Below are 25,511 nucleotides of genomic sequence, written 5' to 3'. Positions count from 1 at the left end.
TTGAGAGATAGATAAATTATCGATTATTATTGAAAATGTAACTTTAAAAAAAATCCGCTGAATGGAAACTAATAAACCAAAGTAATTCTTCAAAGTAAAGCTTCTGTTTGTGAGAAAATTATTCTTTCAAAATGAAAGCGCGAATTAAAAGTGTAAAATAAATTGAATCCAATAATACAGCTGATGCGACGAGATACAGGCAGCGTCCTTATCATCTGATTACAGTTCAAAGAGACGAAGAGCATTCAAAAATAACTCTAGTGTTGCTTTAAAATAGGATATTAATTTAAATGAGCAAACGTTAAAATTAGACAAATTATGTGCACCGTCCCAAAGTAGAGTTCCAAAAAATTTTACAGAAGTTTCCTTTTTCTTTAAAATTTTAATTAAAGATATTTTGATCAAATTCTATTCATAAAACATCAATAAAAAAATATTTTAAAACAAAATTGCTTTTGGTTAAAAATTTTTAAATTCCTGTTTCAGTTTAGAGAGCGAAATTAAATCATTCATTTAAATCTCTCTGCTTTGAGAATCGAAATTAGGGCAATTATAACTTACTAGAGTTGAGACTTCTTTTACCTGTCATTATTAAAAACAAATACATTTAGCTTCCGTTATTGCATGAGGATATCAATTGATGATTAATTATAAAAAGTATTGCCACTGAATAAAAATCACGTTTGACACAATAATTTTTTCTCAGTTAGAGCAGTGCGTCTACACTTACACACTCTTCAGTGTGAATTCACAATTTGAGCTCAATGTTAAGATTCTCCACCGGCTCGTTGTTGAGCTGAACAACCTGAATTGAAAATTCGACTCGTCCATAGTTTCACCGAATCTCATTTTGAGAGTCGGCATCGTCTATTTACAGTAGGTTGGTAAAGGTCTGAATGTTCTGCTCTTCTTGAGTGATGGGCGTCGGCTGGACGTCCATAAGAGAGGAACCTAAGCGGAATGGGTCGCAGAACTGGGGCTGAGACGCCAACTCGGACAGGGGCTTACAGTCTTGTGCGATTTCTGGACCTTGGCTCTGCTGCCTCAACAGGTTGCGCCGCCACTTTGCCCGGGCGTTTTGGAACCAAACCTATAGAAAATTTTTACACATTCAATTATATATTGGTTCAGAACATATTAGCATACTCAGAATATATATATATATATATATATATATATATATATATGCACTTTCTTATTTAATACGAACAAAAACATGCAATCATATGAATCAGTTTAATGCAAATTAAAAAGTGTATATATTACGAAATAGAAATCCTTTTGCGAAGCTAGTAATTGGCAAAAGCATGCCACGGATGCTTTAACAGATAAGTTTAAATTCTGTTATAATAATTAAACTAATATGGTAACATACCAATTGTGTATTAAATTGAATTAATAAAATATTGTTACATTTTAAAGAAAAATTGTACGAGAATGAAATTGATATTATTTAAAAAAATAAGTTTTTGAGAGTCTAACGATGAGACCATTTAAAATAATTGTTTTGGGAGATGCTAACATCAATTTCCATTGTCAAGTCATAGTAATTACCCATTTACCGCGATCTACCTTTTTGAAGTGGATGAGTTTTCTACTTGAACGTTATTTTCTGATTTCCATTAAATTTCCTATTCTTTGACTGAATGGACATTTTGGTGACACGGCGAATGCTCTCCAGAGCATTTCTAATAATATTTTCCACCTCTAATACTTACCTAAGTAAAATACTGAATTCAATGCAGCTGTAATAACATTCAATGAAGCAGTCTGAATTCGCACAATGGTTTGCTTCAAATAGACTTTGCCATTCCAAAATAAGAAGTAAGAGTGATTTGTGTATCACCAGGTACGTTGGCAATTTATATATAGAGTATCCAATACCATTTAATCAATCATCGGTATTCAATCCGTTGCAATAGTATCCAATACCATTTAATGAGGAATAAGCAGATGTTTGAGATGAAAGAAGTAGATCTATTCTTCATAAGAATTCAAGAATTTTCCATATATTTTTTAACTTAAAAAAATTAAGGCGTATTGGAATGTGCTTAATTTGGACAATTTCATTTCGACAACACAAAGATATGTGTGATGTATTTGGACAATTTCATTTAGTCGCATTTGACTATCAGCCTGTTTCCGGGACATTTATTATATTTAATTTCAAAACAATCTCGCAGGTAAAACTTTATTAACAACATGCAATTTCTTATACATAAAAGTGAGTAACATATGAAAATGAGTAACTTTTTATAAATTAATGAGTAATTTTTTATAAATTAATGAGTAATTTTTTTATAAATTAATGAGTAATTTTTTATAAATTAATGAATAATTTTTTATAAATTAATGAGTAATTTTTTTATAAATTAATGAGTAATTTTTTATAAATTAATGAGTAATTTTTTATAAATTATTTTTTACTATAAACAGATAGTAGGAAATGATCTACAAAAATGCAAAATGAAACTTCTGAATTCTCCCTTAACTACTCTCTCGATTCTACTAAAACATACTACTTTTCCAATAGGAAACACAACGTTAGAAAAATTATCATTCTTTGTTATTTTTGATACTAGTTGATATATGCAATGGCAGAGGCAAATTTAAATGTGATGACAGCCCCTCAGTCAAGGATTTCAGTTGCAGATAGTTTATACAATCAACCAAATAGCACGCCGCCCTTTATATTCAATTCAAATTAGCACATAACAAGTTGAAATCGGTTTCTGACAATTTCATTTTATTTGTTCAAAGATGGCAGGATACTGACCTGCAGGACCCTTTTAGAAAGTCCTGTTTTCTGTGAGAGCTGCTTGAGATCTTTGGCATCGGGGTTGTGGTTGATGGAGAAGTAGGACTTCATGGCCCTAAGCTGGTGGTGTTTAAATGAAGTACGCATGCGCTTGGGCCGTGTCAAGTGCTCGCTGGAGGTACTACTATCGCTACCCACTGCCAGGCTACTTGAGCCATGCTGCAAAGGGGACTGGTGATCGCTGGACAGGGAGCAAGGGTCCTCCGAACTGCACACCGAAGGGCCTATAAAAACATTAAGAAAAATGCTTCATTTCTGTTGTCAATTTTAGAGCAGAATCAATTTTTTTTATTAGTTGTGATTCCATAGTTTCTTTTTAAATAAATAAATAATATTTAAACCACTCTTACAAAAATATTATTATTTCTCTTTTTTGTCAATTATTATTATTATTATTATAACGATTATAGAACCTTGAAATCAGTTTTTCACTAATTCGTCATCAGGTGGCACCACGCGTATAGAATCAAAATGAAATTAAATGCTAATCAAACTCTAGAAGAGAAATTTCATGAAATTAACACATCATCAAATAAATAAAAAATCGATTTCAAAATTCTATTTTTGCAAACATGAAGTAAGTTAAGTGAAATAAAATTGCATTAAAAAAAGACTTATTATTGTTGCAAATATTACAGAAGAAAAAACGTTTTTATTTATTGCCATCTCAAAATTTCCTATTTAGAAATTATTCACCATAAATAAACATAAGTTTTTCAAGCTGAAATGAAAATGTTGAAGGATAATTTTTTTTTTTTTTTTTTCAAAATACAGTTGGCACTTTTTAAATAAATAGTTAACTTATATTAGTAGTGTATTAGAAAGTTGTATAATTTTGAATTAAAATATCAGAATATAGCAAACTTTCTGAGATCAAAGTAAAGGTAGTTATTTTTTTATATTCTAATTACTGTTTCATTAATATGCTTTTAAAATTATTTTTGTAAAAGATTTTGTTTTTGTATTTGAAAGAAAATACCTAATTCTTTTGTGACGAGGAATCATATGATTACCAGTCAGTGAAAATAAAAGCGATACAATGTGATCAAAATAAGTAATTGATATTTGTGCTATTTCATAAAAAAATGGAACATGTTGATATAAATTTGTAATTACTATAAAAGCGGAAATCTAATTTCAGTCGAAATATTAACTATGTAAAAGGGTTTTGGGAATAAAAATTGAGGTACACTAATATTGTTACGAATTTATAATGTTGCTTCCCAAAGTGGTTAGTTCCATCGTAGTAAAAACCGTTTTACGATCAGCTCTATTGGATGCTGATCGAATACTGAATTAGTGACCCCCAGGTTTGGCGACTATTTGGCGACTTTGGCAATAGAACAGATGATATTAGAATCTTCAAGAGTTTTGCCGATAGAACAAATATAAGCTGGGATATACTTGATTGTTCCAGAACAGTCTCTCCGAGCTCCGGAAAACTATAAAAGGTCCGTAGTCCAAGTCGAAGATAGTCGTCGTCGAAAGGTTTAGAATGGCATAGTGAATCAAAGACGAATTAATTGGATCAGTCCAGGGAAGCGCAAGCGTTTCGTGGAGCTCAAGCGATTGGTGAATTGAGCTATGTGTCGAATCTTGGAGTTTATTATAGAAGCAGCATCGAGTCGTGTGTGTAGTAGCTTTGTGTACTGTGGTTAATATTAGCTATCGATTACTACTAATGGGCTACTATTTGTTGCAAGTGTACTTGCTTATGTGTCACGGTTGACGTCTGTATTCGTGTCTACGTGTTAATAAAATCGTCGTTCGTTCCTCAGGCTTATTGATTGTATAACAACAATCACCCACTACAAGCGAACCCATTGACTTTACGGAGGAAGTTCCGTAACAATATTTTTACTCTTAAATTATGTTTAAGCAGGCAATTTTACAGTTAGAACCATCTTAAAGAGTGACTCATCTTTTCCAATCCTCAGCATGTTAAGATGATAATCTGGATTTAAACATCTTGCTAAAATTTCTAGATAATAGTCTTGAATTTGTCTTCTGAGGAAATTCTAATTTTGAAATTTTGTGCTGCTGTAGATTTCCGATGGCATATATATTTTAATATTTAATTACATTAATATAAATACTATATTAATTATTAGTTAATAGATTGGTCTTATTCAAATTTCAGTCACATGTGATTAGCATTACCTGACTATAAACTAGAGAAATTTTGTTATCAAAATAATATAAAGTAGCAATAAAATATAATTAACGATATGTTATTTTTAAATAAATGAAAATATGGATGGAAAATTTTTTAACATCGATTATATTACATTAAATGTTTCTTTTACAGAAAATGATAAAAATTTTCGAAAATTTATCAAAATTTGATAAAAGTAAAGCCCATTCGATAATAATATATTAGAATTAAACAAAGGTATATTTAAATTTTCAGATTTGGAGATGCCAATTTGTGGAGATAAAAACTAAGTTGAGTCCAAATGTCTCAATTATTTTTTTTAAAACATTTGAATTATATTTAAGATTACTTAACTTGGTATCGTAATATATAACACGCTTTACCTTATTATTAATTTGTCATTGCCTTTAATAAATATGAATACAATCCAGCATAAACTTCAACAGAAACTATCCGCCCTCTGTCATTGCAGATACCATCGCTCTCGACAACGAAGCAATCAGCGACGTCATTTAAAAGGCTGACGCTTAACTCTCAACTCTCCTCATTTTCAGACTGATCAGACTGGAAAAGGGGAACAAAGCAGCTTTCCGAGTCTGAAACGAATTAATTCCGACTCGGCTCCGTTTTAAAACTTTCCGCATTGGGTCAGCGGAAAATTGTTCTCTGCTACAAAGACGAAGTAGAAATTTAACTGCGTTTCGGATTTAAAGCTTAGAGAAAGCAGCCCGCTTCTGTCTAATCAAATTAAACATCGACTGAATGAAGTGTTGTCCGACAGCGACGGCATCGAGCAATTTGCCAGGTGTGAATTTATTGAAGAGAAATTAGATTCGTGAGAAGGCTCGTGCCTTGATTGGCTAATCCCAGCATGGAAATGATGCCAAACCTACAGAATATTTCGCAGTGGAGTAGAAATTTGTTTCGGACCGAATGTTACGTGATGAATCTGATTCGTATACCCTTCTGGCAATGGGTACGGAATTCTCTAAAATAAATAGGTTGGAATCGGTAGCTCATCTGGCTTTAAATAAAATCGGATAAAGTGGATTTTCAGTTAATGTTGAGAGAAAAATCATTTTAAAGGTTTATTTTATCCCACTTTTCAAACTGATTGCTATTATTGAAGTACATTAGCAAGGGTATTTGTATGGCGTAATATTCAATACAGGGTGAGTCAAAATTATGATACCAATCAGATAAAAGAAATATATCAATGAATGAAATAAATCTTAAAGATGTCCACAGATCAACTCATAAAAATCAAAGATAAAGATTATGTGAAGTCCGTGTACACATTTCCCAAGAAATGCATTTATTTGCCCATAACAATATAGATTATCAAGAGAGTGTATAATGTTATGCATAAGGTATAGGAAAATAGGGCGTAGGGTAGAGGTACAGGGTATAAGATGTAAGGGAAATGGATTGTAGTGATTGGATTTTGAAGTGTTAGGAAATAAACGTTCATAGAACTAGCGCGAGTGTAATTAAAAGAGTGATGTCATTCGAATGTTTGCTCTTGGAGGAGAAGGAGTTACTGAGCAGAGTAACTCGAACGAATCTGCAATAAATTTGTTGTTAAGTTTTCTATTTGCCTATTTATTCAAGGCACTCACGAACCAGCCACGACATGGATTATTATTAGTAGCAGTAAACCACCGCAAGGGAGCCAATCTGATTAAGTATACAGTTAAACTTTATTTTCTCACAAAGCAAAGAAAAATCAAGTGATAAAAAAAAAAGGAAAAGGGAGGTTAATATAAAATGTGCACTGAAAAAGTTCCCAATGATTGTTTTTATGGGTAGTGAAGGAATTTAAAGTCATTCATAGACAATGATGATATCATGCCTTCGTTCATAGAAGCTTCATAAAAATTACACTCGTACAGTGGATTTTTTATTTTGAGTAAAATTTTGGCCTCTGGTGGATAAGCTTCCGATGTTGGATTAAACAAATGAAGTATTTTTGTTATCAGACAAAAAGTAATGTAGTGAGTGGTTTGTAGATAAATGGAAAATATGATATCTCGTTATCGCACCTTGAACTCTTTTGATGATCATATAAATGACTACTCCTACCTCCCCGAGGCATACGCATAAATCTGAATGACAGGATCTCCGCGACAGTATTGCCGGGAAACTGAGGCAGAGTCCTAAGGACTATCACAAGCCAAGGTATAACCCCTCCCCTGGGAGGTAAACCCCGTCATCGATAGGGGGGTAGTCGAGGCCATACCATTTCTATACCCATCCTGGTAGCGAGAACCAATCACCATACCAGGAGCTTCTGGGTGCCCTCCGGTTGAAGAACTCTCCTGACAAGCAGTAACATATTTTTCGCTGATCCTATTTCAAGAAAATATACTTTTTTTTTTTTTTTTTGCTCTCATTGGCAAAATCTTGTTTACACGTTGGACCAACTTAGAGAATTAATAATTCTTAAACGGAATATGGTTAATCATCGTATCGTAACCTCTTAAAACTGATTTGCCATTTGAAAAGGAATAAACAATATTAAGCATATGTAGATATCTAATTTTAATATTTAGATTGGAACAGCCAAACTACCAAAATCAATTTTTTTTTATTACTTTGCAATTAATTTATTGCTGATGTAAAGTAATTTCTAAGCACTTATTTGATGCAACAGCCTCTAAAGTGTTACATTACAAGTACAAAACAATTGTGCCATATATATAAATGTAGGTTGTATTGCGTTGATAAATTATAAGATTAAGTCGAAAAAAATAATAAAGATTAAAAAAAGAAAAAAGAAAAGAAAGAAATTTAAATTCCTAACTACATTTTCGGGGCTATAATCAAATCTATCATGCTGCCATCTATGAATAAAAAATGTTGATCTGTTTAAAAATTAGAAAATTTTAGCTTATAATTTTAAAATGCAACAAAATTTTCAAATTCCAATAAACACATATTTAAGTTGGTGAAATTCTGAATCAAATGATGTTAAACGCACGCGCACACACACACACACACACACACACACACACACACACACACACACACACACACACACACACACACACACACACACACATACACACACACACACACATATATATTTAAAATAGGTCTGATATAAAACATTTCATGAACGTATAAAAGATTTCAGTTTATATTTTTACATTGTTATATAAGAGATATGTTCTTGAACGAAAAAAATAACATTTTTATTAAAGTAAAATATTTAATTTTTTTGCAATCATTTGTCAAAAATGTATCAGTAGTTGCATAAAATTAAATTGAAGATAAAAACTGACAGCTTGATCAACAGCTATGCCATCTTTCTTCAACTGCATATCGAGGTGAAAGAAAAAGGAGTCAGTTTATCAGTGCATTTATAAGTAGCATGATGATGTGTTTATGAGTATCCAAAACGTGATGTTTTTATCGATATTATTATTAATTATTTATTTGTAACTCCGTTTTAGAGAAAGAATGAATTTTATGTCTTGACGCAATGGGTTTTTAAAAAGTACCGGAATCAAAATTAAATATTAAGTTCTAAATCAGGACATTTGAATGCGAAAATATTCTATTAAAGATCGTTCTTTGGTTGAAAACTGCTTTTAAAATTATACAAATAAAACCTTTGAAGTTTAATTATTTAAATTTATTGCTATTACTAGCTTATTGATACCTGACTTTCCAGCCGTGATCAATAAATTAATAACAGTGACGAAAATGAAATTGATTAATTTAGAGAATTCTCGTTTTTATGAAATGAAAATGAAATTGTTGTAAGATTATTTCACACAGAAATAGGTGCGTTTTTATATCTTTTAAATATTTTTGTTGTTATTGTTGTTGTGGATGCTTTTTGAAACATATTCGAAAACGTAATTCGAATTTTAACAACATGATAAAGTTTTTGGTCTTGGTGGATCTATCTTTATTTTATTATTAAATTCATTCTTAATTATACAGAAGAGATAAAGACCATACACAAAAAACTGCATTTAATATTAACATAAATGGGACAAACAAATAAATATCTAGTAAAACTAATTAAACAAAGACTAATAAATTAATTAATGACTAATTAAAATTTTCATTAAATTGGAGAATAAAATTATGGAAATAAAACTGATATCACAAATGTATTTTTAAATAATGAAAAAATTATTTTTGTACAATAATAATCGTATTTTTCGAAATTATTAAGAAAAAAATATCAACATTTTGATTTATTTTCTTATCAAAAATCTAAATAAAATTTTGAAAAACTCATTCTTAGTGAGCAACTTCTAATCAAAGGAAATTTACTTTACAAATTTGGAAGTTCTGCTTGCAATTCGTAAAATGTTTTGAATGATTTTTTCATCTTACATGCCGTAATCTGCGGATAATGTGCCGACTTATACACGTAAACCAAATAAATGGAAAATTTCGTATTGAAGTTTCCTTAATTTTTTATTTCAGCGACCAATATATCTACAGACTACTTGGTGAATGAGAAAAATAATAAATTACTATTAATACTACTAAGTATTAATAGTAATGATAAAAACAATTTAACCTTAAATTCATCCAATCCATTGAATTCATTGAACAATTTAACATTGAATTCGTCCAATCCATTGAATTTGTTGCAGAATTTAACATTGAATTCATCCAATCCATTGAATTCATTCAAAAATTTAACATTAAATTCATCCAATCCATTGAATTCATTGAACAATTTAACATTGAATTCATTGAACAATTTAACATTGAATTTAATGAAAAATTTAACATTGAATTCATTGAAAAATTTAACATTGAATTCATTGAAAAATTTAACATTGAATACATTGAACAATTTAACATTGAATTTAATGAAAAATTTAACATTGAATTCATTGAAAAATTTAACATTGAATTCATTGAAAAAATTAACATTGAATTCATTGCAAAATTTAACATTGAATTCAACCAGTCCATTGAAATCATTGAACAATTTAACATTGAATTCATTCAAAAATTTAACATTAAATTCATCCAATCCATTGAATTCATTGAACAATTTAACATTGAATTCATTGAACAATTTAACATTGAATTCATTGAAAAATTTAACATTGAATTCATTGAAAAAATTAACATTGAATTAATTGAAAAATTTAACATTGAATTCAACCAATCCATTGAATTCATTGAACAATTTAACATTGAATACAATCCGAGAGTCTGTTTCAGTTGTAAAAGATAATTTACAAAGTAGTTTAGGACACAATCTATGAAAGTTTAGAAAGAAAAAAAATGGCATAATATAAACCGAACATAATAGAATAGTATTAATATTTCTTATTAAAAATTCTTCTCTTCAATTTACTACAATTGGAGAACACTGATCTGAATGAATATGAATCTAGAGACTCGTAGATAAATATTGTCGTTTTAGAAAATGAAACGATATATATTTTATCCAAACCACAACGACGGATGTTAAAAATCAATAAATATATTTTTTCTTGATAGGGGGTGGGTCAGAACAAATGATTGATGCCGCATGTTTAGCCGCAACCTAAATTTAAAGTAAGCGGGAAAAAAACCCTGACAACTTTAAAAACGTCTCAAACCTACCACGATTCGAACTAAACGTCAAACAATCAGCAAGCATTGCGACCTGAAAAAAGTTCAAACTTTGAACTTCCTTTTATCAGTGATGTCATTCACTTTCATCAGTTAAATCAGTGAGTAAGAAATATATGAATTCATAAATCGCCAGTCAATAACATTTTAATGAAAGCAGGAAGATCTTCTACGCATTAATTTATATTTCTTACTATTAGTATTGAAAAGAAATACACTAATGCCACATGACAATATTTTTAGAAGTTGAGCGATATTTAACAATAATTTCAACTCATTTTTAAACTCTGAAATGACTCTCTTTAGAATAATCTCAGAGACTTAATTCTCTTTAGAGCAAGTATTGTGATGAGGATAATTCAAATTCAAGCTAATTACTTACAATTAAATAATCCTGATTATTGTAAAAAGGGACGGGAGCATTCGAAAAGAATTTTGCTCTCCCTCCCTCTTTCCAATAATCGATATGCGATAATCGATAATTTTTTCATTCAAAATTAGCATTATTAATAAATTTTCATCTATTTCTATTCCGCCATCTATCGATAATGACGTAATACAAATAAATCGATCGATAATGTAGTCATTTGTAGTTTTTTACACGCTGTTTCTTGGAGAATTATTGATTACAAATATTGCTATTTCAAAGAATAAAAGCCTATTTACTATGATCTCCGATGACCGATAAAAACGCATTTTTTTAAATAATTTTTCTTATAAACTTATGCATTTTCGTAAAAATGATCGTTGATACGTCATATGATTGACCCTTTACTTATGATTTCGAACAAGGCATAAGGCACTGCATGGAATGCCTGGACACAGTAATTGGACAGTACATCGTGAAAGTTTTGAAAAACTGAAGTAAATGCATCAAATATAAACTATTTGCGATACATCCATCAGATTTACGCCTACACAATATAATATATACTCTAGTAATTCTATTAACAAAATATTGGGTAAGTGAAGATCCAAGCAAAATATTATTGTGTATGGTAGCCAAATTTTGTTATATTTCGTCCAGTACATAACACGCTACAGGGCTCTGAACACCTCCTGTTATTTCTTGATCACCCTGTATATGCAACTCTATCAACAAAGGTCTTATCAGTTCATAGGTAACCGAAAATCGATTGATTTCATTCTTTAATAAAAATCTCTAAATATTTTGAAAAGGGTGGCAAAGTTGGCATTGGAGCCGATTTCAATATACATATTAATTATGATTAGGTATGTTGTTTTGCTTTTTTTGTTTGTTTGGTTTGCCAAAAAAAAGTATAACTCAAAAAAACCTTCTATTTCAGAAGTTCATCAAATGATTTGTTCAAAATTTTGCAGATGGCTTTAGAAATATGCTACCTAATTCTTGAATAAAGAAAATAAACCATATTTCTATATGGTCTAAATACTGTGCATCGATGGATAAATAATAGGATTTTGTTTTCACATTAAGAAGCATTAACCCATTAAAGGGAATTTTTTCCTAATCATAATATATCAAAATACTTTTTTAGAAATGAGATTCGGTTAAGAAAAGTGATTCATTTAACTTATTAGATCAATTTAATTTGATTAAATGATTAATTAGATAATTAATAACTAATCAAGGCCCACCACACTCACACTCTGTGTGAGATAAGGCACAGAAACATCTAAGCTTTTATCTAATTGAAACATTTGTCAGAATTTATGCCAACCAGCCAAATACAAACATTGAATAAATTTGATGGTTAGCATACTTCTCATGTCCCTATAAAGACTTAAAATAGTAAAAAAATATTTTTAAATGAACAAATTTCATATTCTGTAGTTCAAAAATCGCAATAGAATATATGCATTAGATTTCAATTCAATAGATTTTTCCATAGAAAGATCTTACCAAAAGTGCAGAATTGGAGAAAATGTCATTTAATGGTGTAAAATACCTTTAAAAATGTAAAGTATGCAAATATAAAAATGAATGCAATTTTTCTAAAAATAATTGTGGATGCAAAATTCAAACGATTTTATAAAGATATTGATTTATATGAAGAAACCATTATTTCAAATTTATTCTCTATTAATCAAGTTGTCGGTTATCATTTGTGGTTACGGTTCCAGTTCGGATAATTTATTTAAACTGTATTCTGATTTTTTTGAACTTTCAGTTATTATAAAACATTATAAGACTTTTAAGTATAAGGTTTTGAACTATAATCATTAAATTAACTTAACATTCAAAAGTGCAAAACATCTTTAGAAACAAAAATTATACAAATTTAAAAATGAACATAACTTCATGAATGTTGATATAAAAATTCAAACGATTTTATAAAGAAAACGATTTATATAAAGAAACCATAATTTTAAATTTATTTTCTATTAATCAAGTTGTCGATTACCCATTGCGATTACTGTACCAACGAGTTCGGATAATCGAGTTTTATTGTATTCTCATTTTTTTTTTGTCTTTTCCAGTTATTATAAAGCATTTAAGACTTTTAACTATAAGGCATTGAACTTTAATTAATTTAATTACGGCTTGAAACTCTAATTATATAATTAATTTAAATTTTTTAGATTTATTATGCTATTTCATCAACAATAAATTTACTTATAACTTTCAACTGAACTCCAACACCTCAAGAAGAAACCTGTCACTGTTAAATTTCTTTTCACTTATGCTGATGTTACTAAATGGTTGCAATGCAGTAAGGTAGAGCTAAATGAATTTGAACAAATAGAGTTTTTTCTATTTATTCAAAAATTTAAATTTAAATTTATTTTGAACATTATTATGACTATCATTATTCCTTATTATCGCATTATTATGACTATCATTATTCCTTATTATCGCATTATTATGACTATCATTATTCCTTATTATCGCATTATTATGACTATCATTATTCCTTATTATCGCATTATAATGACTATCATTATTCCTTATTATCGCATTATTGTGACAATCATATTTCCTTTTAATAATCAATCTTCAATAAACTTCATTTTAAAATGCAGAACTGGAAACCGCATATTCTTGATCAGTATTTGGTTATAATTTTTTTCTTTTTCATCTGCCAGTTGCTTCCCAAAAGCAAACTTGGATTTTGAATTTTCTAATATCTTTATATTTCGTCCAAACGCAAATCCGAAATAAAGAATGCTAACGGCAAAAGGTGAATCAATTTTAGGAACAACCAGAATAAGGAACTTTATATTTATCTGCCTCTATCTGCACGCTGTAAATGAAATCTCTGCTTCCGAATTTTCCATTGCCAGAATTCTTCCTCCCTTTCTAATTTAGTACGCTAAAAGGAAATATAAAACTGAACGAACGACACATTTCGAAAACGAAAAATAAAACAAAGCAAAATTTAAAAAAACAACAACAACATCCCAAGTTTTCCAGATTACATTTTCCAAACTGCAACCTCTAAATAAATAAATAAAAGAAAGAACAATAACCCTCCTCAAAACATTGGACAGAAACCAGAAAAGAAAAAGAAAACAATAAGAAAATACAAACACAACTAGGAATAAATAACAAAAATTGTTCTCATCCTAGTAGCCGTTTAGAAGAGCAAAGCAAAACATTGATCTGCAGAGATTTCAGGCCCCGCCCATCAACACGGAGCGAAGCTACGCCCCTCAAGAAAATGATATGTGCTCTCCCTCATCCTTTTGTTCGCATCCCTTCTCCTTCTGCTCTTCTCTCTCTCTCTCTCTGGCGGGATCAAAAATAAACAAGCGAAGGAAGGAGAGGATAAAAATAACGTCGGGCGTCGACCAATGAAAAAGCGTCTTTTGTCTAGGCAGTGATTGATCCGACGGAAGGTGGCTTCGGGCCTGATGGAAAGAAAGGAGAGCAGGAATTTTGAGATCGCGGGATGTGTGGAAAAATGGAATGTGTCACCTTGCATTGTGTGGTGTTGAGAAAAAGGCCGTATGGAATGGATTGCTAGAAAATGATATAAATGATTTTGGAACTTTAAATTTTTGCATCAGGAGGTTGGTAAATTAACTTTAATATTTCAAATTTTTTAAAAAAAAGTTTATTTCTTACAATGTGGATTCAAATGACATTTCCTTTGTTTAAAAGGGGAGTTCGTTTGTATACTAAGTCACAATGGAAATATTGCATACTTAACTTTCAATCTACATTTGTGTTCTAAGTTCGTATAAAAAGTTTCAATCTAAATTTGTGCTCTAAATACTTTCAATCTACATTTGTGTTCAAAGTTCGTATAAGTCTCAATCTAAATTTGTGTTCTAAATTCGTATACTAAATCTCAATCTAAATTTGTATTCTAAGTTTGTGTACTAATCTCTAAATTTATATACTAATCTCTAAATCATAAAAACATCATCATCTCAATCATTTCAGAAAATTCATTAACACTAAAATTCGAGAAGAATTATGAGGCAATGATTGAATCGATAAAAGTCTCCTTATTTTTAGCATGGAACTCTTCGTTTCGCTTTATATTTTCTGTTTAAATTTTTAATGTTTATTTTATTTAAGTAAATATAGTAAATTGAGGTGTAAACATATTAAAAAATACAATAAATGCTTCATTAAATATCACTCTCGTTTTTATTTTCTCGTATACGTAGTACAGAGAAAGTATAGTAATCGTCAAAAAATAGTCAAGTTTTAGACCTCCCTGAGTTGTTGAAAAATGTCCGTATGTCTGTCTGTGACAAAGATAATTGGCAAATCCTTTAAGCTAGATGGGTAAAATTTGGTGCATGATCTTTATATCAAATTTGCAAATTTTCATCAAATTTTGAAATAAAATCCACTCATAAAAAGACTGTCTCTCTGATTGTTCGAATATAAGTAAACACGACAACTACAAAACGAAGAAAACTAGACATATAGAATTCGGTAAACAAATTTAACGTCTATCGTGTAGACACGAATCAAATTTTGAACTAAATCCAACAAGGAGTTGACTATCTGTCTATCTGTAATTTCATATAAAAGCGATAACTCAAAAACGCAGTGAGTTAAAAGTATCAAATCTATAGTGTATCAGGTCTATAGATTTGATACTTTTATATACGTCTTTACATGTCTATAGACAGACACGAATCAAATTTTGAACTAAATCCAACCAGGAGTTGACAATCTGTCTATCTGTAATTTCATATAAAAGCGATAACTCAAAAACGCAGTGAGTTAAAAGTATCAAATCTATAGTGTATCAGGTCTATAGATTTGATACTTTTATATACGTCTTTACATGTCTATAGACAGACACGAATCAAATTTTGAACTAAATCCAACAAGGAGTTGACTATCTGTCTATCTGTAATTTCATATAAAAGCGATAACTCAAAAACGCAGTGAGTTAAAAGTATCAAATCTATAGTGTATCAGGTCTATAGATTTGATACTTTTATATACGTCTTTACATGTCTATAGACAGACACGAATCAAATTTTGAACTAAATCCAACCAGGAGTTGACAATCTGTCTATCTGTAATTTCATATAAAAGCGATAACTCAAAAACGCAGTGAGTTAAAAGTATCAAATCTATAGTGTATCAGGTCTATAGATTTGATACTTTTATATACGTCTTTACATGTCTATAGACAGACACGAATCAAATTTTGAACTAAATCCAACAAGGAGTTGACTATCTGTCTATCTGTAATTTCATATAAAAGCGATAACTCAAAAACGCAGTGAGTTAAAAGTATCAAATCTATAGTGTATCAGGTCTATAGATTTGATACTTTTATATACGTCTTTACATGTCTATAGACAGACACGAATCAAATTTTGAACTAAATCCAACCAGGAGTTGACAATCTGTCTATCTGTACTTTCATATAAAAGCGATAACTCAAAAACGCAATGAGTTAGATGTATTAAATCTATAGTGTATCAGGTCTATAGATTTGATACTTTTATAAACGTCTTTATACGTCTATAGATAGACACGAATCAAATTTTGAATTAAATCCAATAAGGATTTGAATATCTGTCTATCTGTATTTTCATGTAAATGCGATAACCAAAACACAATGACTTAAACATATCGAGATTTTTGACTACAAGTGTAGTTTTGTACCATATTTTGGTTTCAATTGGTTTGGAAAAACGCGTTCAAAACACAAATTTGATTTTCTCGTAGTATATTAACAGCATGTCAAGGATTAATCCCCGAAAAAGTCGCCAAGGATGCCACGATACATTCGATAAAAGTGCTAAATCCACGCCAAATGTGGTGACTATTGAACACCAATGCCTTGTAAAACATTTTCTGGGATAAAAATTTTATTAGAGAATATGCGATAAAGCTTTGGGAAAATCACTCCAGTTGTTTTTAGGGATCTGGTCATTTCTCTGGCCGTAAATGAGCAGTGTGACGTGAGAAAAGGTCATCCGGGTGAAGTAAATGAATTCTATGGTCAGTATGAAACATTTTCAATTAATAAACCAATTAGATGAGAGACAAATATTGCAATGAAGATATAAATAGAGAAAACAGGTGGATTTTTGTCTGGAGAAACTAGTGGATTTTTATCATCTTGTGCTTTAAATTAAATGAACGAGGTTCCATTCAAATGATACTATACAGCAAAATATAATTCGCAGACTGGACTGAATCAAATATAAACTTTTTTGCAGAAGAATGCACTAAATACTGAAAGGAGTATAGAGTAAAACATGCATTTAAAATAATTAGTGAAAGTTAAGAGTCATTCCTCCAGTCCCAATCACTCACCAAAGTAGTAAATTTCTATTTCATGTGAATTCTGATGATTGCTAGATTAATTGTACCACCGAGTCCAAGACGAAACTGAAGATGATTGAAGAAAAATCAGCTTCCGTTTCGTCTTGACTAAACTGATTCGCAGTTGTATTTCAAAAATTTTACAAATGACTTGAAAATAGTTTCTACAAAGATCATCCTTTTTAATTTCTTCCTTGAAATTATCTCATAATTATATTTCATTTGTACAAAATTTTATATAATTATTCACGTATTTTATATAATTATTCACGCATTTTATATAATTATTCACGCATCTTCAGTTTCGTCTTGGTCTCGATGGTACAATTAATCTAGCAATCATCAGAATTCACATGAAATAGAAATTTACGACTTAGGTTAGTTAAAATACAAGAAATTTCCCTACTATAAATGGAACGAGAAAAATGCATCCATATATCGTAAGCATTTAAATTTTCTGAAAAATTTTGAAATAAGATATAGTATCATTTAAATTGTTATTTATTCCTTGTAGTTCCGTCAACAGAAAATTATGTGAAATGATAATTCAATAGATAAAGTATCGAAGCTACTCTCTCCACACGCATTCCCATCTTCGAGCAATTCGTTCGATAATGCTTATCCAAGAATGTGTAGTAAATTATCTGTAACATTCGCCGTTTTTTACATGTAATAATTAATTAATAAAAATTTATCCCTCACAAAAAACTTCATGATAAAAACCTTTCAGAAAATTTCTCACAAACTGTATTTTAGAAAAATAAACTTTAATAAATATTAAAAGGAATACTCAACAAAGTAGGGGTATTTCCATCAAGGCAAGTCAACCATCTAACTCTCTGACCCGCCCTAAGGCACACGGATTTAAACCATAAAACTGAATGACCGGACCGCCGCAACAGCAATTGGCGGGAACTGTGGTTGACTCCTAAGGGCCGTCACCGGCCACGGTACAACCCTCCCCGAAGGAAGTACGTCCCGTCATCGATGGGAGGAGCCAGATCCCCCACCTATTAGTGTACTCTCCAGGTTGGCGAGATCCAACCACCATGCCGGAAGCATCTCATCCTCATTTCGAGGTGCCCCCCCCCCCGAGGGTCTTTCCATCAAGGCAAGAAGAATCAAAATCAAAACTCATAAATAGCCCATGAGAGAGACAGGGAAAAAAACACAATGACACAAAAACAAAAATAAAGGCAATTTTTAAATTAATAAATAAAATAAAAAATAATAAAATGTGCGATTCAAACCAGGTTTGCTCTGATTGCAGCTCCACCGCCTTTAAATTCAAAAGCAGAAAAGGGTTGCATTTTCCTTCAAAACATGCAATCAGTTTTTATGAGCGTAGAACTTTCATAGGCTGTACGATGGAGCGCCTCGCCCGGAATTTTTCTTATTAGTTGATTTATATCCTGTCTTTTTTATTGATATTTTTATTGCCTTTTTCCATTTTCCTTGAACATTTCTCAGTAAGACAAAGTAAGTAAACAGCATTGAAGTCTCAAAGTGGAAAAGTAAGAAATGTGAGAGAAAAATAATTTACTTTTAAAAATATGTTCAAGATCGGATGCAGTTACAGTTCTTACTGACTGGTAGCCACTGCTTAAGAAAAATGGCGAAGTAAAATGCAGAAATATGTGCAAATAAGAAGCAAGAAATGCAACCAATGAGAATGCTCACCCCTCTGCTATCTCATATATTAACTAGACATGGCGCTTTTGGAACAACATAGCACAATGAAGATAAGGGAGTATGAATTTTTGTACCTCTTAATTTGATCAAATGCATCCAAAATTTGAAACAGATGAAATATTTTGGTGATATATATTTGGTGATATATATTTTGATATATATTTAAATATTTGGTGAGTCTTTAATATATCAGATTTACAAACACACAAATAGATGAATTAACAAATGATTAGGCTTTAGACCAAATTTTAATAGATATCTGTCTTATTCAAAATTTCTTCCACCTAATTTATATAGTTTTTAAATATTGTTCCCACCGATATTTAAACCATCAAAAAATAAGAATTTTTTTTTCTCTTGATAGAGGGTAATATGAAACGTAACTATTTCATCAAAATCCTTTTTAGGGGGATACTACACTTTCTTTTTATATAACTTCGTATTTAAGAAAATAAAAACTGCAGAAACAAACACATTCAGTATCAATTCCAATATTCTCCAGAGAATCGACAGTTTCATTTGACGTTGACATCAATCAACTGTGTTAATATTTTGTTTAACAGTTTGTTGGCGAACATGCGTGTCAACGAGTTATCAAGTGAGCTGATAACCTGTCAAGGTCACGCGCAGATGCATAATCATCCAATTCTGACCATCGAAGAACTGATTGCGGTAATTGGAAATTAGCCTAAGACAACGAAGTGAGTGTTTCTTGACTCCCCAGTGCACTGACGTCTTTATGGGCTTCTAATTTACGAACTCGCAAGTTTTCACGCAGCAAACTTGTGATCTGGAAATGAGTTCCGTAGATGTATTAAAGTGGTTTCAATTCCCTTTATATAAACTAAATGGATTTTATGTACTTATTCTTCAGAAACCGGAACAGCCATCTGAGGCAGAACAGAGGATGACGGAAAGGCAAGGAATGATCTAAATATCTTGAGGCATGTTACCAAAGCAATATTTTTATGCATTTTTTTTAACCAGAAGTTAACGAAGAGAGAAGATATAAAACTTTGTCTTAGGAGGCATTTACACTGCCTGCGCCACTGTGAAGCATTATTAATATTTCCCTTTGCATTAATTTAGTCACATTTATATTCAAATATAAAATGAAACTACTATTTCAGTGCCAAAGTCTAAATTGATAAAGGTCTCGCTCATCTAGTAGTAAGGGCTCAGTTTTGGACCAGAAGATTCGAGTTTCGAAATCTGATTCCACCGAAGAATCACTGTATAAGCAGATCTGATGTATGTTAAATCCGTCAGGGACAAATGTTGTAATTTAAAAGCTTGGAGAGGGGAGGTGCTAGACAAGGAGTCGTCCTCGTCATTTGACTACCATTCAAAATTATGAAGTCTATCTCCAAATCGGTTTCGTGTTGCTTAAAAAGCAGAGCGTTAATGTAACTAAAGCAAAATTCAATTAATTCTCTTAATAATTTATTCTTTTCAATTTAGTCGATTCTGTTGTCTGTAAATGAAACAAAAATAATTTATGATTTCCATGTGTAAAACCAGTTTAGTTGGTTCAAGATAGTTGGACAGTAACTTTCATTCAGTGTGTAATTTTAAACCGCACTATGTAAATTTTTGTCAAAGAATAATTCAGAAAAATAAATGAGTATTATATAAATAAATAATAAATAATGTAATATGCAAAAATTATATAAATTTTTTCTTTTTCTTTTCAAAATGTGTACTAAACATAAAGGAGAATTTGCGTGTGCTTGTGCACAGCACTTTAAAGCACAGTCTACTGAACATAGAGCTACCAGTGGCACAGATACATTCTGGAGAATGGAAATCTCTATTTTCTTTCTCGACTTTTTGAAGTTTTAATTAATTCAAAAATACTCAAAATATTCATAATTTTTCACCACAGCTTTTGAAAATATTACAGCTCAAAAAGGATTTTTACATCATTTTAAAATTAAAAAAAAAAGTCTTTTTAATGATATTAATTTAATAGGCATGCAAATACTTTCTGAATTTTGACGATTTATTAAAAATATTTTTGTGTTTATTTTTAAACAAAGATTATATTATTGTCCTGAGATCCAAATCCTTTTTATTGTTTCATCAAATATTTAATTGTGTGCATCTCTTCCAACAATTCCTCGCCGTTTTGGAGTTTTTTTTTCACCTTAATTTCCCGAGCATTAGATTTAAGTGCCGGCGTCCTGGCATAGGGGTAGCACATCATCCTCGTGATCTGCGCGTCCCGGGTTCGAATCCCGGTTAGGGCATGGTTGTTCTTCGTCTGTGTTCTATCTGTGAGGTGTCTGAATGTGTCCTCCTGTAAAATGGGGTTGTGCAAGCGAATATGCGTGTGTCATCTTCATATGAGCTAGAAGTCAGACTTCTACCCTCGGGTGCTCAGGGGTCTTTACCCTCAAAAGCTACTGCACCCTCTTTCAGCGGTGACGCGGACACGGCATCATCATCAGCATTAGATTTAGATGTCAAAAATGCGACCGTATAACAGAATGAGTTGCATGATACGCTCTACTTTAACATCAATTCGCATAATATATGAAAATATTTCGCATAATTACGAAAAAATATGAGAAAAATTTTCAGTGAAAAGTACTCATATAGAAAGATAAAAAAATTATTATAATACACGTACTATACGGCTATGTTAAAACAGTAAGAGTTGTCTCACCAAAACTTTCTCGCATACTCTCTAATAAAGTTGTTATCTCAGAAAATGCCTTGCATGGAATTGGATTACAATAGTTACGAATTATTAACTTTTGGCATGAATTTGCATTTTTACAGAATCTATCGTGCTATCCTTGGCGAGTTTTTTTTTTTTTTTTTTTTTTTGGCAAGTAATCCCTGGCATGAGGTAAATAGCGTCCTAAAATCGAATTTGTGCTTTAGAAAAGTTTTTCTCAATCTGTTGAAACAAATATTTGACACAAAACTGCACTTGTAGTCAAAAAATTTCATACCTAATTTGATATATTTAAGCCATTGTATTTTTGAATTACATGCGTTTTATTTTTACATGTTTCTGAAAATACAGACCAACAGACAGTCAACTTGTAGTTGAATTTGGCTCAAAATTTGACAGGTATATCATTATCGATGTTAAATCTGAGTACTCAATTTTATTTATCTAACTGTCTTCATTTTATAATCATCGTGTTAACTTATATTCGAACAATCGGACAGGCGGACTTTTTCTGAAAAGGTTTTGCTCAAATTTTAATAGAAATCAGCAAATTTGCTGTAAAGATTGTATACCAAATTTCTTCAGTGCTTTTTTGTCACAGACAGCATTTTCTAAAAATGTGGAAAACCTCGAGTTGTAATTTTTTTTAACGGTTACTACACTTCCTCTATACTATGTATACGAGAAGTCAAAACTGCGTATTACGAGAAACGGTCTTACCTGAATATGTCAAGAAAAATGTAACATATTCATATATTTTTTTTCTATCGCACTGTTTTCTCAAATGAAGTCTAACTTTTATGCTCTGCCGATAGGCCGAATACTCGGAAATTTTTAAAAAGCATAATACTATCTTTAAAAAATCGAATTTCGGACCAAATAATCCGGCAAATTCATCAAACTTTTTGCCGCATCTTCTAGCGATCATAGGAAACTTACTAAAGATTTCACAGACAACAAATTTGAATACAATGTGTCATATCTGACAAAGCAATTTCATCCAATCGAAATCGTTATTAAAGACTTTCTATTATTAGGCTATTTTAATGAAATAAAAGTAGAAATAGGGAGGTTGGATATAGAGTCGACAAAGTTAATCAACTGAAATTATTTGAGAGCAAAACTTCTTTATCAATTTTTCAAGTTCATAGTCTTCCAACCGAAAACATCAAGGACATACATTCATAAATTCGATGTCTTCTCATATATGATAATCTATTTAGAATAAATTATAAGAAAATAATTTAATCACTGATTCAATTATCAACTTTAGCATCACAATATTAAGGAATGAGGCCTGAAGTCAAGATACGTCATTTGTGCGGTGATTTTGAAGAGCTGGCAGGATTTTGCCACGCTTGGCAAGAAACCAGACATTAATTTTAAGTTTTTCCCATGTTGAATAAACATAAGAATATTTCGTCTAATTCGGAAACGCGAAAATTTTACTACGAATACTGGTGATTTGTTGATGGCGAAAAGATTAAAATTACCATAGATTTTTTTAAATTTTTTTCAAAATTTATTGATGAAGAAAAGAAAATAAGTAGCCAAGAGCAATTCTAAATTTTACCCACAGCTGTATATCCTGCAGTTTAAACAAGTTAGAATTTGTTATATTTTTTGTTATATTCCGCGATTTTCATTGATTTACAAATCAATGATAGTTCAACTGATAGTATTAAACTGATGAATTTCAGAATTGTAGGATTGATAAATTTTCATAGTCTTAAGGGGTTGCAATTCAAAGTGTTAAGATTACATATAAGCCTATTTATTTATTTGTTTGCCTAACTGCCAACATGTGAAAGACCTTGGTTAGAAAAGGGAATTTAGTACATAAATACAAACAATCATATAGACACTGCTGCTTTCGTATCCTAAAATCGAAAAAAAAAAAAAAAAGCCCAACTATAATTATTTGCAAGGGGCCTTCATATTATCTAGCTACGCTATCGATTATAGTATTGAATAATGTTGTAAATTAATATTTAGGAATTGTATATTGTAATTTAAAACTAGAAAGATCGCTATTACAAATTCCATTTCTTATAAATCTATTAGTCGGTATCCCTTTATTTCGCCAAATGTTGCCAATCGCCGAAATCAAAATGTAAAATAGTTATTAAGGTAAACATTCCAAGGAATATGTAATAAAAAGCAAATGGCGACTATAGCTAATATGTTTGGCAATTTGGCGATATGAAGGATACCTACAAGCAGATTTCAATTAAATGAAATGGCCATTTGATCTTTGAATAACAGTAAAACTATTCGTTTCATTGCAAAACTATTTTATCTATCATTAATCACTGAATCTACTTAACAATTAAGAAATATCTGTAGTTATTTTGCCTGGCAATAATAATAATAATAATATGCATTTGACCTGCTCTTGATGTACTATGGGTAAACCCAAATTTCCGGATTATAATTAGAATAAGATAAAAGAAGTTTCTAAAAATTAAAATCTTATATTAATTTTACGACACGTGAAACATCTGTCTATAGTTACTTTGTTGACAATAATAATAATAAAAATAATATGTACTTGACGTGTTCTTGATATACCCCAGGTAAATGAAAATTTTCGATTTACAATCAGAATGAGACTAAAGAAGTTTCTAAAGATTAAAAATATTGTATTTCTTTTACATGAATTGTTTAGGGCTGTGTTAGCTGATGTTTTGACATTAGGAGAATTAAAAATAAATAATTTTTAGCTCTTAAAGCTGGTATGCTCATTAAAAGCAGATTGAACAATATTCATATTCTGTATTTAGTTGACAATTCTCATTTAATACATCATTTACTCCTGAATCTACTTAAGGATTAAAAAATGTCTGTAGTTATTTAATTTAATAATAATAATAATCTATTTAACCTACTCTTGATGTACTGGGGTTTTAAACGAAAATTTTTGATTTACAATTAGAAAAAGATTAAAGAAGTTTTTAAAGATAAAAAAATATTATATTCCTTTTAAGATTGTTTCAGTTTTTTTTTTTTTTTTTTTTTTTGACGTTAGGCGAGTTAAAAATAAAATAACGTGCAGTTCTTAAACCAGGTATGCTCACGATCAGCAGATTGAGCAGTATTCATATTCTGTATTTCGGTGACAGTTCTCAGCAAATCCTCACACCAGTTTCCCTCCGAAATTTTGGGCAGGAGGAATCGCTAATCCTTTTCTTCCACAAAAAGCACCGGCGGCAGCACGTAAACACGCGCCGTTTTTCCCTTTCCGCCCTCGACTGCCTGGCCGTAATGCCGAAAGAATATAATACCGAGCAAAAGCGAGGCGAACGAAAACGTCAGAGAACAAAGAAGACAGAAACAAAAAAATAAAGAAGAAAGGCAAATGAAAAAGCGGGAAATGTGTGTACGGCGATACGTAAAGGAGCAAAAAAAAAAAAAAAAAGAACAGAAGGGGGAGGGATGGGATGGAACCAACACTCGGCGAGTCCCAATTACTGGAAAGGGAAAGATGCTGCCTCTTCCGGATTTGGGAGATTTAGGAACGGAGATAAAATTTAATTCCTGGAGAGGCAAACGGCAGTCTGTAATCGGATTCTCGTCTCCAGCAAAAGATGACAACTAATTCCAGGAGCGCGCGGGGGATTGGCGCTCACCCTTTTCTTGGAGATGGAACGCGGGAGGGTAATTTGTCGTCTGCAGAAGAATCATCCAGATTCAGTGATTCACTTCTTGAAGGATGGATGCATTCTGTTCTTGCGTTTAGGTGATCTCCCGGTTCCTCTCTTCAATCAGGAAGTGAAGGTTCAGTGATCAGTTTTGGTGAGTGGATTTCCGGAAATCCACGACGCAATTCGAA

General features: G+C 31.0%; 1 protein-coding gene across 4 annotated transcripts in view; it reads right to left on the bottom strand.

Annotated features, from left to right (window-relative positions):
• Positions 1 to 505: 505 nt before the first annotated feature.
• The window catches only part of LOC129981961 (LIM/homeobox protein Lhx2-like), a 161,124-nt gene continuing 136,118 nt past the window's right edge, over positions 506 to 25,511 (bottom strand). For all 4 annotated transcript variants that reach the window (XM_056093037.1, XM_056093038.1, XM_056093035.1 and 1 more), the window contains exons 4-5: positions 2,777 to 3,042; positions 506 to 1,090 (exon numbers count right to left, since the gene is read on the bottom strand). In XM_056093037.1, coding sequence (XP_055949012.1) covers positions 872 to 1,090; positions 2,777 to 3,042 — 485 coding nt within the window. In that variant the 3' untranslated portion in view covers positions 506 to 871. The remainder of the gene's footprint in view (positions 1,091 to 2,776; positions 3,043 to 25,511) is intronic.

The sequence above is a fragment of the Argiope bruennichi genome, chromosome 8, assembly GCF_947563725.1.
Source record: "Argiope bruennichi chromosome 8, qqArgBrue1.1, whole genome shotgun sequence".
In the NCBI taxonomy this organism is placed as follows: domain Eukaryota; kingdom Metazoa; phylum Arthropoda; class Arachnida; order Araneae; family Araneidae; genus Argiope; species Argiope bruennichi.
Note: the sequence above shows the minus strand (reverse complement) of the source record. Positions and strands in the feature narration are given on the sequence as shown.